At 49.0% G+C, this 20705-nt stretch overlaps 1 protein-coding gene across 1 annotated transcript; it reads right to left on the minus strand.

The window, feature by feature from the left end:
* Window positions 1-3213: 3213 nt before the first annotated feature.
* Window positions 3214-16131, minus strand: GFI1 (growth factor independent 1 transcriptional repressor). The gene is made up of 7 exons (XM_012790911.3): window positions 16053-16131; window positions 13433-13647; window positions 12946-13128; window positions 10714-11201; window positions 10456-10593; window positions 9215-9380; window positions 3214-6510 (listed from the first exon to the last, which is right to left on the minus strand). Exons 2-7 carry the CDS (start codon window positions 13545-13547, stop codon window positions 6332-6334), a joined length of 1269 nt encoding a protein of 422 aa, XP_012646365.1. The 5' UTR covers window positions 13548-13647; window positions 16053-16131; the 3' UTR covers window positions 3214-6331.
* Window positions 16132-20705: the final 4574 nt, after the last annotated feature.

Raw genomic sequence — 20705 nt, forward strand, 5'->3', positions numbered from 1 at the left:
CAGATACAGTGGCTCACACCTGTAATCCTGGCACTTTGGGAGGCCCAGGTGGGAGGATCCTTGAGGCCAAGAGTTCAAGACCAGCCTGAGCAACATAATGAGACCCCATCTCTAAAAAAAAAAATGAAAAATTAGTCAAGCATAGTGGCATACACCTGTAGTCCCAGCTACTCGGAGGCTGAGGCATGAGGATCTCTAGAGCTCAGGAGTTTGAGATTGCAGTGAGCTATGATGATGCCACTGCACTCCAGCCTGGGCAACAGAATAAGACCTTGTCTCAAAAAAAAAAAAAAAAGAACATATAGAGAATGATCTAATAACCACCAGTTAGAGAATGAGTTCTTAATTAAGATATAAAAAGCATAAGCCATAAAGGAAAAGATCAATACATTTGACTACATTAACACAAAAAGTAAATCTCTTCAAAGTGCAAAGAAGACAAATTATAGACTGGGATGTATGTGCAACACATTGAACTAACAAAATAGTGAGTGTTTAGAATATCTTTAAAGAACAAATTGATAAAAAGCAAGCAACCCAATGGAAAAATGGACAAAGTACATGACCAGGCATTTCATAGGAAATGAAATCTGTCAGGCTAATAAACTTATGAAAAGATACTTGGCCCCACTACGAACCAGGAAATGCAAATTACTATGACATTTCACATTCATCTGATTGATAAACATTTTAAAGTTTGACAATACCAAGTGTTGGTAAGATGAGTAGTAACAGGAATTCTCCCACACTATTGAGGAGACTAAATTGGAACAACCATTTTGGAGAGCAGTTTGGTAATATCCAGCATTTTCATTCCCAGGAATATACCCTAAAAAATCTCTTTCACAAGGAGATATGTAAAAGGTTGCTCACTTCAGAATTGTTTATAATATGGAAAATTGGAAATGACCAAAACTGTCCTAACAGCAGAACAGATAAATAAATCACCGAGCATTCATCCAGCAGAATTCTATATGCAGCAGTTAAAATAAATGATCTAAACTGCATGTATCAACATGGATAAATCTCAAAAACAAAGTGTTGAGCAAAAAAAGAGGAAGGTGCAGAAGTATACATAAACTATAATACTGTTTACATAAAGGGTAAAGCACACTAAACAGTATTATATATTGTTTATGGGAATATATATAAATTAAAGGCATAAACATATTCATGGCAATGACATATACCAAATTTAGTATAGTGGATGCCTCTGAAGAACAAGGAAAGGGGACAAGTTTAGGGAGGAATGTATTCCAGAAGATAATCATTCAATCATATCTGTAACATTTTATTTCAAAAATAATACCTGAAGTAAATATGGCAGAATGGTGGGTACATTGATGTTTACTATATTATTCTCTATAATTTCCAGTATGTTTAAAGTGTTTTATTTTTTTTTTTTTTTTTTTTTTTTTTTTTGAGACAGAGTCTCGCTTTGTTGTCCAGGCTAGAGTGAGTGCCGTGGCGTCAGCCTAGCTCACAGCAACCTCAAACTCCTGGGCTCAAGCGATCCTTCTGTCTCAGCCTCCCAAGTAGCTGGGACTACAGGCATGTGCCACCATGCCCGGCTAATTTTTTTTCTATATATATTAGTTGGCCAATTAGTTTCTTTCTATTTATAGTAGAGACGGGGTCTCGCTCTTGCTCAGGCTGGTTTCGAACTCCTGACCTCGAGCAATCCGCCCGCCTCGGCCTCCCAGAGAGCTAGGATTACAGGCGTGAGCCACCGCGCCCGGCCTAAAGTGTTTTATTTAAAAAGTGAATAACATTAAACTTCAGAAAATATTTTTTCTTATTATTTTATTTTTATTTTTTTTTGAGACAGAGTCTTGCTTTGTTGCCCAGGCTAGAGTGAGTGCCGTGGCATCAGCCTAGCTCACAGCAACCTCAGATTCCTGGGCTCCAGCGATCCTCCTGCCTCAGCCTCCCGAATAGCTGGGAAGACAGGCATGTGCCACCATGCCCGGCTAATTTTTTCTATATGTATTAGTTGGCCAATTAATTTCTTTGTATTTAGAGTAGAGACGGGGTCTCACTCTTGCTCAGGCTGGTTTCGAACTCCTGACCTCGAGCAATCCACCCGCCTCGGCCTCCCAAAGAGCTAGGATTACAGGCGTGAGCCACCACGCCCGGCCAGAAAATATTTTTTCTTAATGATTGATAAAACACCAAATTAAATACTAAGATTTCAATAAAATTTAATCGCAACTATTGTCTAAGTTCTCATTGTGAAATATTTATGTGTGCATATTATAAATAAATAAGTGAAAGAGCCATCTAGACATAAATTATAAATACCCTGATTACAGGGTAAAAAAATATAAAATATAAGGCCGGGCGCGGTGGCTCACGCCTGTAATCCTAGCACTCTGGGAGGCCAAGGCGGGTGGATTGCTCAAGGTCAGGAGTTCAAAACCAGCCTGAGCGAGACCCCGTCTCTACCATAAAAATAGAAAGAAATTAATTGGCCAACTAATATATATATATATATTAAAAAAAATCAGCCGGGCATGGTGGCTTGTGCCTGTAGTCCCAGCTACTTGGGAGGCTGAGGCAGGAGGATTGCTTGAGCCCAGGAGTTTGAGGTTGCTGTGAGCTAGGCTGACGCCACGGCACTCACTCTAGCCTAGGCAAGAAAGCTAGACTCTGTCTCAAAAAAATATATATATATAAAATATAAATAGACGCACATGGATAAAGATCGGAAAGGAACACTAAAAAAATAACACATACTTTTAAGCTAGAAGAGTGTGGGGTGAAATTTCTTTGAATATTTTTATTTTTTAAATCTGACAATGAAAAAAGTTGTTAAAATAAATGTATTATATACTTCCTGAAGAGTTTTTACTGTAAAAATAATATAGCAGCACAGATTTAAACATAGTGCTTTAGAAATGCGTAGTAAAAAATAGTGAAGTCTTTTTAGGTCTTCCTCTGAGTTCATTTCTTCTGTTAAATGATCAGGTTAAACAAACAGGCACACAACAAAATGACTTGGGTCAAATCACTATCGCCATCCAGTTTTCAAGGGCAATGGCAGTCAAGAAGTCGCCAGAGAGTGATACTTTGCTAACCCTTTAATTAAGGCGGGGCTTTTAAAACTCATTTGTTCCATTCGTGTCTCAAATCAATCAGATGAAATTCACCTTTTACGTGGCCTGAATCCTGATAGCTCAGCACACTTGATAGGTAATTTAATCATGTCTGGTGTAGATGAACGCAAACTCAAATTAGCTGCTGAAAGAGTTGGTCCTCTCAGAGATAGCTGTGCTTTTCCACTTTTATGCAAGAGCTGAGCTTCACCAACTGGCTAGCTGGAGGTGTTATTAAAAATTTAGTGAAAGAAACAAAGGTGTGCTCTGGTGTCTCTTGTTACCCTTTCTACTATTACTCCAGCAGACAAAAGGCATAGAACCTGCCTCATGAATAATGTGACATGGAATATTCACAATCTATTTTTAATGGAGTCAAGTAATAACATTAAGAGAGATATTTGTGATCTTCAAATTTCACACAGCAACAGGCGCAGTAATTTGTTCTGATTCTGAACTGGGAATATTAAGATGAATTTTTTCCAAAAAAACCCACATACAGTTAACATCAGAATTACAACTCTTCATTTATACCACAAACAAGGATAATGAAAATGGACCAAATGTTCCTAATGTTGTAAGGGAAGTGCAGGATAGGACAAACACCTAGCTTTCAATCAGTTCTACTTACCCCTCAGTGCAACTTCGTTACTTTTCAAAGAAGTTGGAATAACCAACCAGTATACAAGGTGACTTTTATGGGAAGGGTATTTTGCCATCTTTATTCCTTGGGAGGTTTGTCTCCCAGGACACTAGGAAATGGTTCCTGGATGCTGTAACTATTCATCACCCATCAGTTCTGAAAAACAATCTTAAATTGTATTACAGAAAAAACAAATTTAAATTTGGAATGAGAGTAAACTGACATGGAAAGACATGGTGTTGGAAATCAAGTGAGGACAGCCAAGGACTGAGATTTGAAGAGGCTGGAAAAAGGCAGCTCCCAAGCCCCACCTTTCCCACCAACCCAGAGAGAAAGCCCTGTGTGTTCCATTTGTTTCCTAGGCACTCAAGTAATTTCTCTTCCCTTTGTGCTATAAAGAGCAGAGCCAGCCCATGGGATGAAGCAGGAGTTTATTTTCTCTGATTACTCACTTGCCATCTCAGCAAATACTTGATCGCCTATTGTGTGCCAGACACTGTTCTGGACCTGAAGATTCAGCAGTGACCAAATAAATAAAGCTCCATAGGACATTGTCCTCACTGCTGTACCCCACCCCCTGCCCTGGCACACAGTGTGTGCCAGGCACACACTGGGTGCTCAATCACTGTGCCTGAAATTGATTTGAATGGTGCATGGTGACCACCAACACCAATCTGCTGGTGGTCACCATGGGCCAAGCATACCCTGAATGGCTGTGATGTGCTAAAAGCACTGGTGGTAGAGATTCAGGCCATGACCTCATTCTGGTTTCATTCTTTTAAGGGATGCAAGAAATTCCCACCGATGGGATGAGTCAAAAATAAACCAGATCTCCATTTTACTGATCCTAATGCATCTTTAGATTTGTGACTTGCCTTAGGTGAGCCAAGCTAACCAGTCTCGTATGTTTTCTCCTCTCCATTCTATACAGAATCAAAGTAGTCAGGATTGGACTGGGATGGCAGAACCATATCCACATTTTATGGTCAAGGAAACCGGTATCAGGGAAGTTAAAAGATTTGCCCAAGTCACACAATGTGTTGGTGACAGGGCCGTGACTAAGACTCAAATCTCTGGACCTAAGGCCAGTGATTTCTTTGTTCAACTGGGAGCCTTCTGGCCTGTTTAAAAAACAGAAAACAAAACAAAACACTCTTTGAAATACCCAGAGGAAAGAGCTTATGTACCTGTGGGACCATCAGGGACTTTACAAGGTAGGAGCTTAGTTTTGTACCCCTTCTATAATAGTTTTTCTGTTAAGAAAGAAGTGTCTCTGAGATGTGGAAGAAAAGAAGAAAGCATATGGAAACCAGAGCAATCAGATTTTACTGTTCTGGACGTTGGCTTGACTGCTTTACTCCTATACTCCACTGTGGCTTCCTTCAGTGCCAGATTTCCCCCACAGACTAAAACAAAGGTCTCTCCCAAGTTCATTGCCTAAATGAAAGCAATCTGTAATAGTCTGAACACTTTATTAACTTAAAACATCACTCTAATAAATATGTATTAACAAACATAATGCAAACATTTACAAACCTTATCAAAGTAAAAATATTACTTGTTTCCCTCTGTGGTTCACATGGAGGGTCCGAGTTGTAGACAGAACCTTCACCCACGTGCCTGCTAGCTCAGACATCTTAAAAATATCAGCTTAACAATAAAAAACTGAATATACATATGAATCTTTGAAGTCACCGGTCAGCTACCTTGTGTTTACATTTGATAAAATCCAAAAGAGTCAAAGGGAAAGCTCAAGATTCTGTGTTGTCTTCTTGAACTCCCTATTAGGGAAAAAACAGATATAGCCAGTTGGAGGTTCAAGCCAGCAGGGGTTGTGACTTTAGTCTCTGCTCCCCAGTACCTAGCATGGTGCCTGGTACCTGGGCAACCCACAGGCAACGCTCTGGGCTTTTGCCCCCTGTAGGGCAGACCTCTAATGCTCTCTCATCACCAAGTCCACTTTTCTTCTGCTCCTTCTTGGGACGGGCTTGACAGTGCATCTTGTGATTTCAAAAGTATTAAATTCCTTCCTCAAAATCAGTTTCTGAAGCAGTCTTCGAGGAGGAGAAATGATTCGTCCAAGATTTATAGGCAGTACCCAAAAGAAAGGGGTCGACAGACTCCCCAGAAGGAAAGAAATAAAAATAACACTCATTCTTCTTTCTACATAAAAATATTAGCATGTGTCCCAGTTGTAAATGGTGATTCCTCATCTTCCACACAAGTGTCTGGGGTAGACCAGGAGGACGGAAGAAACCCGAAGGACCTTCCTGTTGGTGGAGCAGGGTTGGGAATGTGAAGGACTGTGGGGCCCAAGACTTCAAAATCTGATTCCCACTTGACTTTGCATATTCAGGTGTGGAGGAGCTTGTTTGTGTCCAAAGCCCAGTAAGTCTTTTGTTCTCACTCTGGGCTGAACTTTGAAAAGTTACCTCATCCCCTCTGGCAGCTCCAGGAAGCAAGGCAAAGGAGCACCCTGGTGGGATCTGCAGACTGGACCTGGGGGGCCTGAGAAGTTGGAAAGGGGTGGCAGCACGCGGGGAGGACGCCCTCTGTAGTGTTGTGTAGCTGCAGCTCGCAACCAGCCAGGTGCTCACTTGAGCCCGTGCTGCGTCTCCCGGTGCCTCCGGAGGTCCACCTTCCTCTGGAAGCCCTTCCCACAGAGGTCACAGCCGAAGGGCTTGAAGCCTGTGTGTTTGCGGCTGTGGGTGATGAGGTTGGAGCTCTGGCTGAATGCCTTGCCACACACCTGGCACTTGTGGGGCTTCTCACCTGCGGGGATGGACGGGGGAGGGGAGAAGTGTGAGTCTACGATAAAGCTAGAGGGGACCCACTGTGACCCACATGCTCTCAGCAGCAGCTGGCTGCACCGCAGTCTAAGGCCTCCAAGCAACTTGGAGGGTGATGTGTTGCCAACATGAACTGACTCCCAGCCTGCAATGCGAGTCCTGGGAAGGCATGGGTGCACCAGGTGAAAGGGAGACTTTCTGAGAGGGGGTTCCCAGCCAAAGGCCTCAAACCGTTTCCTGCTAAACGGAAACAGAGCAAAAGCCATGTTCCCCCCCACCCCCGCCCCAGCTGAATCCACCCCGGAGGACTCCTCTGACTTTAGAAGCAGAGAGCACCCAGAACAGATGTTCAACAGGAGGGGGAGGGGAGGAGCTGTCCTAAAACTGTGTGACTGTTCTAATTCAGAGGAAGTTTTCAAATCTGAATTTCCAAGTGGGTGTTAATTTGTATGGACCAGTGAGCACCTGTCATCTTTATCCCCCCCCTTTTTTTTGAGGCAGGGTCTCACTCTGTTGCCTAGTGTAGGGTGCCATGGTGTCAGCCTAGCTCACTGCAGCCTCCAATTCTTGGGCTCAAGCAATCCTCCTGGGTAATTTTTAAAATTTTTGTAGAGATGAGGCCTCACTATTGCCCAGGCTGGTCTTAAACTCCTGTCCTCAAGTGATCCTCCTGCCTCAGCCTTCCAAAGTGCTAGGATTTCAGGCATGAGCTACCATGCCTGGCCTCTTTCTTAAAGGACAGCAGAATGTATATGAAACATGGACATTTCTCAAAATCTTATTCTAAAAATTCACATTTGGGCCACAAAAAGTATTTCTTGAGGTAGCTGATCTTTTTCTGTCTTGATTTTACTTTCTTTTTATGAGGTTAATCACAGGATTCTTTATATACCACCAATTTTTCGCCACAAATTAATAACAGACAGAACATGCAGAGGTTTTGTCTCTTCCCCCATCTCACATGTTGTTTAACATTTGGGTAAACGGCATAAATTTCCAAATAGCCCCAGCATGGCATTATAGTCAGGGCTGAGCCCTGGAAAAAATGCAAAAGAGATGAAATTTGTTTTTGAGGAACCCTCTGTCCCTCTTGTACTTCTTTCTACTTTTAGGCTTCAGATTTACTTGATAAGGTATCACCCATCAAAATCTATCCTATCCCTTTAGGGTCAAACAAATCTAAGAAACAAATTCTATTAATATAATTAAAGTCTTTGATAATGGCTTAATGTTTCATTCAGTCAAGATCCTAATTACATTTTGATAAATGCCTTGAATACCCTTACTTATAAGGAGAATTACATGGAAATTTCATGGAAGGGGGAAAGATTAAAGTAGGATATTTTTCTGGGTTTTCTGATGAGAATATCTATACTGCCTAAACATATTTATAAACATCAGTGGTGGGTATTTGGAATATATTATGAGGAATTGTCAGAAATTCTGGGTCTCATGTAAATGTCTTACTGACTTCTAAAGAGAATGCTCCAGGCATTAAAACCCCCATCTGCACATAAAGTGTTAGGGAAAGAGTCCAGGATTGGAAGCCAGAGCATTCTATGGCTCCACAATTCACTCACTCTGACTTTTGGCAAATCATTCAGTCTCTCTGAGTTTCAGGATAGTAAGAACAATTCCTTCTACTTTATGTTTTTTTTAAATAAATTACAGAAATTCTTCATCATTTTTATTTTTATTTTCTTTTTTCATTCAATGATTCACTATCATTCCCAAAGTTCCTTCTACTTTAAGGAGTGGCAGTAGGATCAAATGAAATGATAGCTGTGAAAGCCCTTTAAAATTATAAAGCATTATAGGTAAGGAGTTATCATTACTATGGCATAAACTTGCTGATATTTTGAAAAAGGCAATAAGTGAATAGCAGCTTTCTGTATCTACCAACCTCCATGACTCTGAAAGTAGAATGTGATAAACCATGTTCAAGAACATAGACATTAAAAAGAAAAATAAAAATAAAAAATAAAAGAACATAGACATTTGCTAAGTCAGACCTGAATTTGAGCTCTGGCCCTCTCACTTGCTAGCAGCGTGACCCTGGGCAGGTTACCTAGCCTTTCTGTGCCTCACTTTCCCTATCTCTAAAATGAAGGTAAGGAGTAGTCTCTACCTCTCAAAGATGTGAGCACAAAATGAGATTATGCATTTTAAAAGTGCTTAGCAGACAGCTTAGTAATATTTGCCATTGTTTTTCCCTCCTAAATTGGAATAAGCTTTTTAGACTCCTAAAAATGCAGCCAGAGAGGCCACTCAGGAGTCCCTCCCCTAAAAGGCTGGGTGGGGGTGCTAGAGAAAGTCTTCAATCCCTAGGTAAACATTTAGAGCAACGGAGAGGACGCTGACGCTTCATATTTCACCCAGAGCAGGCAGCAGTGGAAGTAGCTGCTAAAGCAGAGGAAAATATTCTTCCCAGGGGTAGAAAACCTGCAAGCTGACCTGCCGAGTGGTCTTCAGACACAACCCCAAGTCAAGGCCACTCTGGGGAGCATCATGTCTGTAAATGAACCTAAGAGAATCTCACTTCTTTGTTTTCTGTAACACACAGCAGTGATTAGCTCCATTTGGAAGGCCTCATGCACCACTTGTTAGGGCCAGAATATCACAGAGAAGGTGAGTTGCAATACATTGGTTTCAGAATGTTTCCTACCAGCCAAGGGCCTTCAGCTCACCCGTGTGGATGAAGGTGTGTTTCTTCATGTCTGACTTCTGGTGGAACCTCTTGCCACAGTACTGACAGGGGTAGGGCCGGGTGTCTGAGTGGATGAGCAGGTGTGTGGACAGTGTGGATGACCTCTTGAAGCTCTTGCCACAGATCTTACAGTCAAAGCTCCGTTCCTGCAGAGAGAAAGATGTGGCACTCCTACTGCTGTCACCTACAATCCCAAAAGCCAGGACTCCCCTTCCATATAGCCTGCCCCACCATCCTCCCTCCCCCATTTATTTCCAGCCTCCACACTCCCCACCCTTATCCTTTGACACCCACCACCCTTCAACACTTTTTCTACCAAAACACTTTTTACCCACAACCCTCCACACCCCATGGCAAAAACATATCCACACCCTGCTTTTTTGACACCCATGTACACACACTTCTCCACCCTCCTCAACTAGAGGCTTAGACCTCAGTCACTTGAGATGCTCCCTCCCCCAGCCAGTGCGGGTGTTGGGGGAGATGGACTGATACTCTTTTTAGTTGATAAGACTTTGTTCTTTTTATTATTATTATGTTTATTCTTTTTTCTTACCTAGAGGTAAAACTCACAAAATTTTCACTTAATAAAACTTTGTAAGTAAGCATTCTCCTATTCTAGTTATTAGGGTGTTTATTTGCTTATCTATCCTCTGTCTCTCAGCTAAACTGTAATCTCCACTCGGGCATCCTGTCAAGGACCTTGTGTGATACAGGATTCTCAAGTACATGGCACCTGGGAGTTAGGCAACAGATATTCACAAACGAATGAACGAAACAATAGCGGAGTAGTTACGCCACTGGGTGCTCTAAATGAACTGAGATCCTGCACTTGCAGTCGGGCGGGGGTAGATGCAGAATAAGTGACAACCATTTGGTGAAAAGAAACCACGAAAAAAAGCAGCTAATAAATCTGATACATCAGCAGCACGAGTCCGTGCAAAACCTTCCTCAAATTCAGAGTAATGAGTGAAATCATACTTCCCAGGTTCACAATGATGAGACACCAAACCCTAGGCTGCCCTCAAGCCAAGAGCCGGCCACCACCTACATTCCCCACACATCTACGCCACAGCAAGGGGACAGTGTGGAGGGGTTGGGGGAAAGACTGGAAGCAGTTGGGAGGAAACAGCCAGGCGGAGAGCTGCTGGTGCTGCACGGAGAAGATCCCAGAGTGCAAAAACCTATCAGGGCCGCGCGAGCCGTGCGCCCCGCGCTTACCTGCGAGTGCACGGCTTTGTGCTGCTCCAGGCTCACCGCGTGCCCGAAGGTCTTGCCGCACATCTCGCAGGCAAAGGGTCTGGTGCCGCTGTGGGACCTGCGCACGTGCACTTCGAGCCCGTGCGGAGTGGAGAACACCTGAGGTGGGTGGGGCCGGGGAGAAGGCCGCTGAGAGAGGGCGCGGGGTGCGGGGCTGGAGGGGCGCGGGCAGGGGATGCGGGCGCGTGGCCGGCGAGGCCCGGAGTGCCAGAGCCTCACCTTGCTGCACTTGATGCACTTGTAGGAGCCGCCGCCCAGCAGCAGACGGGTGCACAGCAGTTCGGACTCCACCTTGACGCCGGCGCCCTTGTCCGGGTGCAGCCCGTGGCCACGCTCTGAGTACAGGCCGCCCGCCGCTGCTGTCGACCGCTCGTACAGGCCGGCCGCCGCGGGCCCGAAGTCGCCGTACAGCCCCAAGCCCGCGCTGCTGGCACCGCCGCCCCCTGCGCGACAGCTCCCCGGCGCCCCGGCCCCCGCGCCGCCCGCAGCCCGCTCTGGGCCGTACAGCGCGGCCGGGTGGCCCGGCTCCGGGGCGCGCTCGCAGAAGAGGCCCAGGCCCGCACCACGCTCCAGGGCCGCGCACGGCCGGTAGCTCTGCACCAGGTGCCGCAGGTCGGAACCCGCCAGGCCGCTCCACGAGTACGGCTTGAAAGGCAGGGGGAAGGGCTGGGCTTCGTCCAGCGACTGGCACATCGACTTCTCCGAGGCTGTGGAGGCACAAGAGGGCGTCGGGTCAGGCTTTCGACGGCGGGGCGCAGGCCGCCCGGGCGCCTGCGGGCTCGGCGTGTTTGCCCACCCCGGGCACGCGGAACTTGAGCGGGGCTGCGCTAGCTGCTGGGCACGCCCCAGGGCAAAACGCGGCCGGCGCTGGGGGCGACAGGGCAACAGACAACGTAAATGACCTCGAGTGAGGAGAGAGGTAAAATCTGTGCGAGGACAGCGGCAGCGCTGGGCGTTACGAGGGTATTTTCTGGCTGAACCCTGGCACTTAGAGGTCCCCTAGGGACAGATGCGTCCTTAAATGCTCAGAGTTGAGCTATCCTGGAGAAGACGCCGCCGTTCGGCAGGGTCAGCGCTCGTGGGCGGAGGTCCAGCCACCAGCGCCGGCATGCTCCCAGCCCCTACATGCTCCTAATCCTTTTTCTTTCCGGGATCAATGAGGAAGGAGGGAGAGAGTCTATAAAATGCGGCCCCGGACTACTGGAAGCGTATATATCTGGAAAAAACGGAAGTTTCCTCAAAGTTAAGTGTCCAGAACAGGTAGCAAAGGGGCAGTGGGAAAGGAGCTTCGGGCTTGAACTGCGCACCAAATATTCCCCATTCCCATTCCTGTTATAGTCTGATGGAGGGAAAAACTAGAATTTCTCAATTTCTCAGAGAATAATTTTATAATTATTCATAAAGTTTAGCCGCCACCTGCAAGGGGAAGTTTTCTGAATCCTTAGCCTGCTGCACGTCCACCCATGTGAATTTTGCTAAAACTAGATACCAAACGAATCTGACACACACACGCACACGCACACTCCAGTCCAGGCTCGCCGCTTCATGGAGAGGCCATACCCCGAGTTTCAGTCGGAGGCGTTCCAGCGGCACCCGGCCCTTGCCGGCCATTTGGCGCACAGCCAGGAAGAACCCTCCTGCCCCGGGCTCCCGGGCTCACTCGCCGGAGCGTTAGGTTTAGCCACGTCAACTCACTGAGTGTGGAATGGGTAGTGGTGGTGGAGGTGTCTTTTAAAACTAGTAAATATAATGTGGACATAACCGGCCCTTTGCCGAATCGATCTGGTCTCCATTCGTTCCCCGGCCACGACCCGACCCGAGACGCCCCCGCCGCCCCCTCCTGGGCCCCCCTAACGTGCACTCTGTTTGCCCGGAGCTGGTTTGCTCTCTAGAATGAAACCCAAGGCTAGTCCCCTGAGGCTGCGTGAACCTGGCAAAACGAAAAATGAAACAGGCCCCCAATCCGCGCCTGCGAAGAGCAAGCAGCAGGCTGAGATTTTCGTCGCGGACCGCTTCCGCCTGGCGCCTACCCCTGCCAGGCCCAGAACGCCCCGGCCTCCGTTTGGTTGAGGCTTGGAGGTCTAGATTCTGGGATGCTAGCACTTTCTAAACAATCGGCTCTGGTCAGAAAACGAAATGCCGACATTGCTGCCAGTCGAGCCCGCTGGTTTGTTTTCTCTCAGCGGCCAGCTCTGCGCAAACGGGCGTAAGGGACCCGCAGTCAGGGTCTCGCCGCCTTGGATGAAGGCGATGGGTCCGGCGTGCAAGTTGTCGGGGCCCAGAGAAGCCGATGCCTCCCCACTGGGCTCCTGCCCCCCCGAACAAGCTCCCCGCTCCTGGAAAGACTCTCCGCCACCCATTTAACGTTTCTGCACCCACGGTCATGCCGAGTCCCTCCTCACCGCCGGGGCCCTGCGGTCCCCGCCCTGGGAGCTCCCAGCGGGCCCCTACCTGGAGACACGGAGGGCGACGGAGGCCTCCAGAAGTCCTCAAACTCCGAGCTCTGATCACAGACGCTGCCCTCGCAGCTGTCTGGGGACCCGGAGGCTCTGTCGGGGCCCTCGGTCAGCTGCGACTCGGGGGACAAGCGGTCCCGGGCCTCCGCCTTAGCCCCGCCTGCACTCGAAGTGCTGTCTGCGGAGAGGAGGCGGGAGAGGGGTTCAGGCTGGGCCCTGCTGAGCCTGACGGTTCCAGACCGTGGAGCCCAAGCGTCCCTCTCCTCCCAGACCCGGCCGGGAACCTTCCCGGATCCGAGGGCAGGCGCAGAGAGGCGGTAGCGCCTAAGCGACAAGCCCAGGAAGAACCAGGACAGAGGAAACACAAAACGGCAGCAAAGGGGGCGTTGGGGCCGCCCTCCCAGTTCCCGGAGAATGGTGTGGCAGGGTGCAGAGTAAGAGTCCCTGAGGGTAGCCCCGCCTGGCCCGCGAGCGCCTCGCACCTGCTCGGCTGGGCGTCGGTACATTCTCCAAACGGAGGGAATAGTCTGGTCCTGGGGAGCGCGGCTGGTGGTAGCTGTGAGCCTTCTTGCTCTTGACGAGGAATGAGCGCGGCATGGTGGCTTGGCGCACTGCCCACTCCGCTCCAAGGGTCCCTGGAGCAGCCGTCAGCCCACGGTCACTCCGACTGCTTGCTCAGCCCCAGCCCGGCAGAGATCTGAGAGGGGAAGAAAACCGGGTGCAAACGCGACTCAGCACCCTCCCGGGCTGGGGACTGGGCACCCAGGCGGAGGGAGAGCGTGGGCCAGAGAGAAGTAAAGAAGGGACGCGGGAGGAGGGGCTTGGCCCCGCCGCGCCGCGCTCACCAGGTGGCACTCTGACAGGTGGCGCGGGCCCGCCGCCGCCGCCGCCGCCGCTGCCACAGCTCAGCGGTAAAAACTGTCCTGGGCCCCTGGCTCAGGCCCCTTTCCTCTGCCCTGCCCACGCCCCCCAGCCCCTCCCCTTCCCTAGTAAAGCCAGTTCCCGCAGTCAGACTCTCCGGACAGTGGTAGTCCCCAACGGATCGGTTACCCCAACTCGACCTGCTGGGCTCTGCTTTACGGCCGGGAAGGGAGGGTGGGGACGCGCGAATCAGTTTAGGGGCCGGGGTGCGTCAGTGGTCGAGCACCCGGAAGGGGCAAAGAGCCAAGACCTTCAGGAGCCCGCTACAGCCTGGAGAGAAAGGGGTCAGGGCGGCGCGCACTAGACAGGACTGAAGGGCGGGGCTGGGGGGACCGCAGCGCAGGGACCGCGGGCAGCGGAGGCCCGAGAAGGGAGGCGGGAGCGCAGAGGGACAGGAAGGTGAGGGGAGTGGCTGAGGATCAACCCCCGCCCTGGGAGAAATTCGCATCCGGTGATCCCACTCGCCCCTCACTCGTGCCCCACGTGGGGAAACAGTTGGCCCCGGAGCCGCGAGGGTGGCGAGCACCGGCCGGAGCCGCGTCGAGACACCCCAGACGACAGAGACCTAACCTCGGAAACCAGGTCCCGGGAAAAGGCATTTTCCGTTCTGTCACCAAAAATCTTGTTCTAGGGAAGTGGAACCCGACCCGCGCAAGCTGACTGCGAAATGCGCAGTGTCGCGAGTGCGCGGTGCACCGACAGTATAGAGGACACACAAGACGCAGGGCGCTCAGGCTGCACTGGCAGGAGCCAGAAACCGGGGTTCGGCGCGAGCCCCGGGGAGCTAGCTGTCCTGCGTCGCTCTCATTAACCCCAATCAGTTCACCTAATCCTGGGTTGAAATCCGAGCCTGACGGGGAGGAGGGGCTGCGCCGCCCGCTCCGCTCCGGGCCGGCACCCAGTGGCCAAAGAAGTCTGGGGCAAACGAATCTGCCTTCCTCGGGGGTGAAGGCGACGCTGTCTGAGTTCACTCACACGCCGCAGCCTATTCGGACTCAGCGGCTCTCACTGGCCTCGGCTGGCTCAGAAACAAGGGCGCTGGCAACTCTGGGCCGGGTCAAGACCCCCAGTCCTTGGCCTTCGCGCGGTTTAGACTGCCAGGGTAGGAGCCGCTGGGCACCCAGGGCCAGAAGCAGGGCACAGTATCTAAGTCCGTCCGCTGGCACTCTTGGCTCAAAACGAATCTTCCGGGACTCAGTCCGTGGAGGTTGCACGCCGCCTCCTCCAGATCCGCAGCCTCGTGGTGTCCCCTTCCCCAGAGGAGTGGGGACTGACCTGGGACAAAAGACGGCTGGGACGTGGTCGTGGGGCCCCAGCGACGTTTCCCGCGACCTCAACGCCAGCATGCTCCTAGGGGAGAGGGTGCCGCCCGCCTCTGGCTGGACTGCCGTCCAGGGCCGGGGGTTCTGCAGCTTCCTGCACTCCTTGGCAATACAATTAGACGCCACAAACGCTAAAAACAATTCTTTAAAAAAAAAAAAAAACCATGACACTGGGAAGAAAAGGAAAGCGGATGAAGCTATCCCAAGAGTGTCACTGAGGTTTAGACCTGCGTCGGCTGGGAGCGGAGGGGGGTAGCTGTCAGCAACTGCGCTGGGTCTGCGCGGGCAGGGACCACGCACAAGAGCCCAGGCGGACCGGGCGGCCTGCGCCCTGGGCCGCAGATCCACGCCTCCCTCGCTCCAGGCCCGCTCTCCTGGTTGCGGGTGGTGATGGAGGAGGCAGAGGGTGTTAGGGCTGAGGGCCCGGTGCGTGGGAAGGCAACCCCGCGTTGCAGCTGGTGGCCTCGAGGCGGGGCAGCCCCTCAGCGCACGCGGGCCCTCTGGGCCTCTCCTCGTGATCTGGACCCGGGAAGGCGGGAGCTGAAGGCGCTGCGGGGGCGGCCTCCCAAGCGCAGCTGCCGCCGGCTCCCCACCAGGTGTTTCCTTCCCGGGTGGATTCCGCTCTCCTGCTGAACCACCGGGCCGCCCGGCACGCCCCCCTGCGCCAGATTTCCAGCCCTGCCGCGCGAGTCGCGCCCTAGCCCGGCGACCCGGGCTCTCCCGGCTCACGCACGGCGGCCGGCAGCAAGCGGGAGCCCGGCTGTGCGCCCCGGTCGCCCCCGCAGCGCCGGAGCCTGGCGGGTCTCCGCGGCCGCCCCCCGCCAGGGCGGGGGGTGCAGAACTGGCGCGGCCGACCTACCTGCGGGGTCAGGGCGCGGGCACCGCGCTCCGAAAGTTTTCAAACGGAATCTTGCTTTCGGGAGAGACCGCTCTGTGTCTCTCTCTCTCTTTTTTTAATCTTCTTCCGAGCTCAGCCCCCAAAACCACAAGCTTCACTTCCTGAGCGTTACAGAGTAGCTGGCGTAGCCTCTTAGACCTGCTCCCCAACACCCCCCCCGCGGCCCGGCGGGCCCCTCTTTCGAGCAGGAGGTTAGGAGGCGGGCGGGGGCCTGGCCTTCCAGCCAGGGTCCTGGGCGCCCCTCTCCGCCCTCCCCGTTTTCCCTGCGGGACGGCGGGGGATGCGGGAGCCCGTAGGTCCCGACACTCGGGCACTATAAGTGACTCGAAATAAAGCGAACTATTCTTGGCTCCTGGGAGACTTCCGCGGCGAGAAGAAGTCACAGATTCGGGACACAGATTGACGGGAGCGCGAGCGGCGGGGCGCCCGGCTCGGAGGAGGCCCCTGGGCCCCGTCGCGGCGCCCAGCCCCGCCGCCTGCTGGGCCGCGCCGCCCCCGGGCCGCGCCGCGAGCCGCCCGCCTGGAGCCCGGCAAGTGGCCGCGGCGTCCGCAGAGCGAAACCTGCCCCGCGGCCCCGAAATAGCTTGTTGTGGAAACACTTCGGGATAAATACGCCCAACGAGGCTGAAAATACCTTGACACCCAATCCCAGAGGTTTGCTCATTTCCCTTCGGATTTAGGTAATGGTTAAATTTGGAAGAGGTGGGCGAGCGCCGAGCCCCCGGCGGAGAGGGCCCTGGCGGCGCGTCCCTCGGGCGCCCGGCGGGACCGGGGGGCGCACCCGCCCGGCGGGGCTCGCCAGCTCTCCACTGGGTCCGCTCGGCCGTCGGCTAATTTCCGGCGGTCAGAGCTGCGCAGTTGAAGGCGGCGCGGGAGGGAGCGCGGGGGCAGCGACGCCGGCCGCTGGGCTGAGCCCGCCCTGCCCGGCAGGCCAGAGACCGCGGGACCGCGCGCCGCCGCCCCAGGTCAGGCCCAGCCACCCGGTCCCGGGGGAGCAGTAAAGCGCCATACAAGCACAACCTGGTGACTACTGAAAAGTAAACCTTCGCTCGGATTGTATGTTGCATGAGGGTAGGTACTGGACCTTGATCGTTATGTCCTCGGTAGGCTCTTAACAAACGTCTGAGGACTGAATAAATGAATGGGATTCATTAGTTACTTAATTCGATTAATAGAACTAGGGAAAAAAAAGAACTTTAAAACCTTGTCCATAAACAAATTAACAAAGGCAGCAACCTCCAGTGCTAGATTGTATGCCACAGTGCGTGTGGCCTGCTGTGTATACGCAAAGCCTATGCTTTGTCGTGACGGTGGTGCACGTCCTGGCAATCACGTTTCTTTTCCAAATGAATTGAGTTGGATTTTGATCACTACTTCCTGCACAATAAACCTCCAGCGTCAGAAGAGCAGAAGGGGGTGGTGTTCCCCAGCTCTTGCAAAATAACTACCATATTTTAGATTACTCCAAAGCTGTCATGGGTGAAAAAAAAATCCTTTAATGCCCTTTCCCTAGAAAGTGGTTTTTAAAATTAATTTTATTTCGCATTGTAAATTTAAACATTTAAGGAAAATATTTGATGGGCACAGGAGTGCTTCAAGGATGCTTTAATAAATTAGACGTTTCATTCAACAACGGCCTGTACCTGTAATGTAGGCTAGACACACATCTTGTCTGCCTGGATGTGCTGCTTACACCACTGTTCTCTTGCTCAACACACTCTGTATAAATAAATGCAGATGTAAGCAATCTTAGAAAGATTACAAATACTAGATTAGCTGAAGAGAAATTAAGGACGTTTTGTTAAAATTTTATTTCTTGTGTGCTTTGTCCTGGCCTAAGGTATATAAATCTCGAAGTAGTCCAAAACTAAATCTTTCCTTTATTCCTTTCTATCCTACTCAACATCAGAAAAAGGCAAATTTTTAAAAGAAAATGATAAATGGGACAAAAATAAAATTTCTTATCAACCAACTTCTAGAGAAATGGCTGAACCATTTCCTTTGCACATTATCAAGTTCAAAGTCAAATTGCCTGAAAAGGTGCCATGGCTATTTAGTAGTTTACTTGAATGTTGTTGTTTGAAGTCTCGGAGAACTTGGGAGAGCCTATAAAGGTGGCAAATAAGCACCTTGAGCAGTCTTGCCATAGGATAAATCTCTTCCATTCAGATTTAATTTAGTCATACTGCTTTCCATTTGCCTTTCATAGTCTCTAGAAATTTCTGAGTTTGCAAAATAAACCTGGAAACTGGCACAGGGAGACGCAGAGAGGAACAGGTGGGAGAAACATGGCACTGCATCTCCCTTTATGTCTTTTACATTTTGAACCAGGTAGGTGTATTACTAATTCAAATAAATACACCTTAAAATATCTGATTAGTGAGGTCAGGTGTATAGCATTGAAGTGTGACTCCCACACTTTGGGGAGCATAGGAGAAAGGTAAGAAGAGGGGAACCCAGAGACATTAAGAACCTTGCCAAGCAGCAGTGAAGAGCCAGGACTAGAAGTAATGAGAACCTCTTCTCACTACTCCAAACTACCTCTTGTTTACTACTAAACTGAGGGGGAAGAGAATAAGACACCCCATGGGCATTTTTAAAAGCTAGAAGGAATACCCCCCCAACCCCATAGATTCCTTTGGGCTGAAATAGATCTAATGTTAAACAAAATGTATATTTAGGGCATAATTTTCTATTAACAGGAGTTTGCTTTAAAAAAACTTTTAAATTGCCGGGCGTGGTGGCTCACGCCTGTAATCCTAGCTCTCTGGGAGGCCGAGACGGGCGGATTGCTCAAGGTCAGGAGTTCGAAACCAGCCTGAGCAAGAGCGAGACCTCGTCTCTACTATAAATAGAAAGAAATTAATTGGCCAACTAATATATATAGAAAAAATTAGCCGGGCATGGTGGCGCATGCCTGTAGTCCCAGCTACTTGGGAGGCTGAGGCAGGAGGATTGCTTGAGCCCAGGAGTTTGAGGTTGCTGTGAGCTAGGCTGACGCCACGGCACTCACTCTAGCCTGGGCAACAAGTGAGACTCTGTCTCAAAAAAAAAAACAAAAAAAAACTTTTAAATTTACTAAATTTTCAGTAATTTCTTAATTGCTTCTAAATAATAATAATGTATTTGTAGTTACTAACAAATGACCTTCTCATATCACAAATATTTCCAAGCTCTGGCCCCTGGCCCATTTGTTTCAAGCAGTGTCTCATAGATCAGAATTTCCCTACAACAAAAGACTTGAGACATTTTAAAAAAGAAAATTTAATAGAATATTGCCAGTCTCTTGTTTATTTTTTCCACAAAGCTTCACAGTTATGATCTCAGTTCTGTTGGGGGAGGTGGGAATAGGGGTGATCCTGAAACCCCAGAGAGGGCTAATGTCCCCATTTCTAGCACACATTTCTGTAGTGTTTGCATTGTTTGATCCTCCCAGTGATACTATCTGGAGGAGGAAGGAAGAGCTCAGGCATTTTAAAGACAGGCAGACATGATTGTCAATCTCTGCTCTGCCAGTACTAGCTTTCAGACCTTGGGCAAATTAGCTAAACTCTCCTAGCCTCTGTTTCTTACCTGTAAAGTCAGAATACTAGTACCTACCTTGTAAGGTTTGTGGGGCAATCCTTTAATTTCCACACTTCACAGGTTCATCTGGGCGACAAGAATGGAAGAATGCTGCAAGTGAAGGTGTCTTAGGTTTTGAAAAATAAATATTTTCATTGTAAGTTATATTACATACAATCTGATAAAGAAAGAAAAGAATAAAGCCCAGTAAAACAACTTTCCAGTAGTCTTGCTTTGTTCTTTAAAAAAAATTGTAATAAGGTCAGGTGTGGTGGCCCATGCCTACAATGCCAGCACTTTGAGAGGTTGAGGCAGGAGGATTGCTTGAGTTCAGGAGTTCAAGACCAGCCTGGACAACATAGTGAGACCCAGTCTATTATTTAAACAAAAATTTTAAAAGTTTTAAAAAAATGTAATATCATAGATATAACTGTATATTATGCTTTCTCACTCAATATTATAATTATATTTCTTCTTTCTATTCTCTTAATTTTTCATATTTTCTTGAATGGAACATAAACTGTTTTTATAGTAAAATTATTTAAATAAAAATCATGACAACCATCTTGCTTTTTAAATATAATCTTTCATTATTTTCAATTGTTATAAAAATGTTCTATCAATCACTATAATTTACTCAGTCACCTTCATCTTAGCTTGTTTCCATTTTTTACTATTTCAAGTAATGCAACAAAAAGTTTTCTGGATATAGCTATCCCCACATTTTAAATTATTTTTTTAGGATATGTTTTTAGGGATGGAATTTTTGTATCCAACAATGAATTTTTTTATGGCCCTTGCTACATATCAGAACAAGTGTTTTGGATAGCATGTTTATGTAATGCATAAGCCAAAAGAATTCATATCACTAAATAAACATTTAAGAGACTATAAAAATAAACTATGGGAAAGTTAGACCTGGATTAAGACCAGATATAGAACTGGTCTTTATTTCATGTACAAGAAGTACTTTTTAGACAGTGGCCACACCCTGTCATATTGTCATGGTTTTGTCCTCACAGTATTAAAAAACAACTTAATTTTTATCTT

The sequence above is a fragment of the Microcebus murinus genome, chromosome 2 (assembly GCF_040939455.1).
Source record: "Microcebus murinus isolate Inina chromosome 2, M.murinus_Inina_mat1.0, whole genome shotgun sequence".
NCBI lineage: Eukaryota > Metazoa > Chordata > Mammalia > Primates > Cheirogaleidae > Microcebus > Microcebus murinus.

What these genes read in the sequence shown, in the direction of transcription:
- GFI1 (XM_012790911.3), bottom strand. Translation starts at nt 13,547, where the DNA reads ATGCCGCGCTCATTCCTCGTCAAGAGCAAGAAGGCTCACAGCTACCAC. An exon ending in AGTGCATCAAGTGCAGCAAG is followed by an intron (nt 10,594 to 10,713) that starts GTGAGGCTCTGG and finishes CACCCACCTCAG; the next exon opens with GTGTTCTCCACTCCGCACGG. An exon ending in ACAAAGCCGTGCACTCGCAG is followed by an intron (nt 9,381 to 10,455) that starts GTAAGCGCGGGG and finishes TTCTCTCTGCAG; the next exon opens with GAACGGAGCTTTGACTGTAA.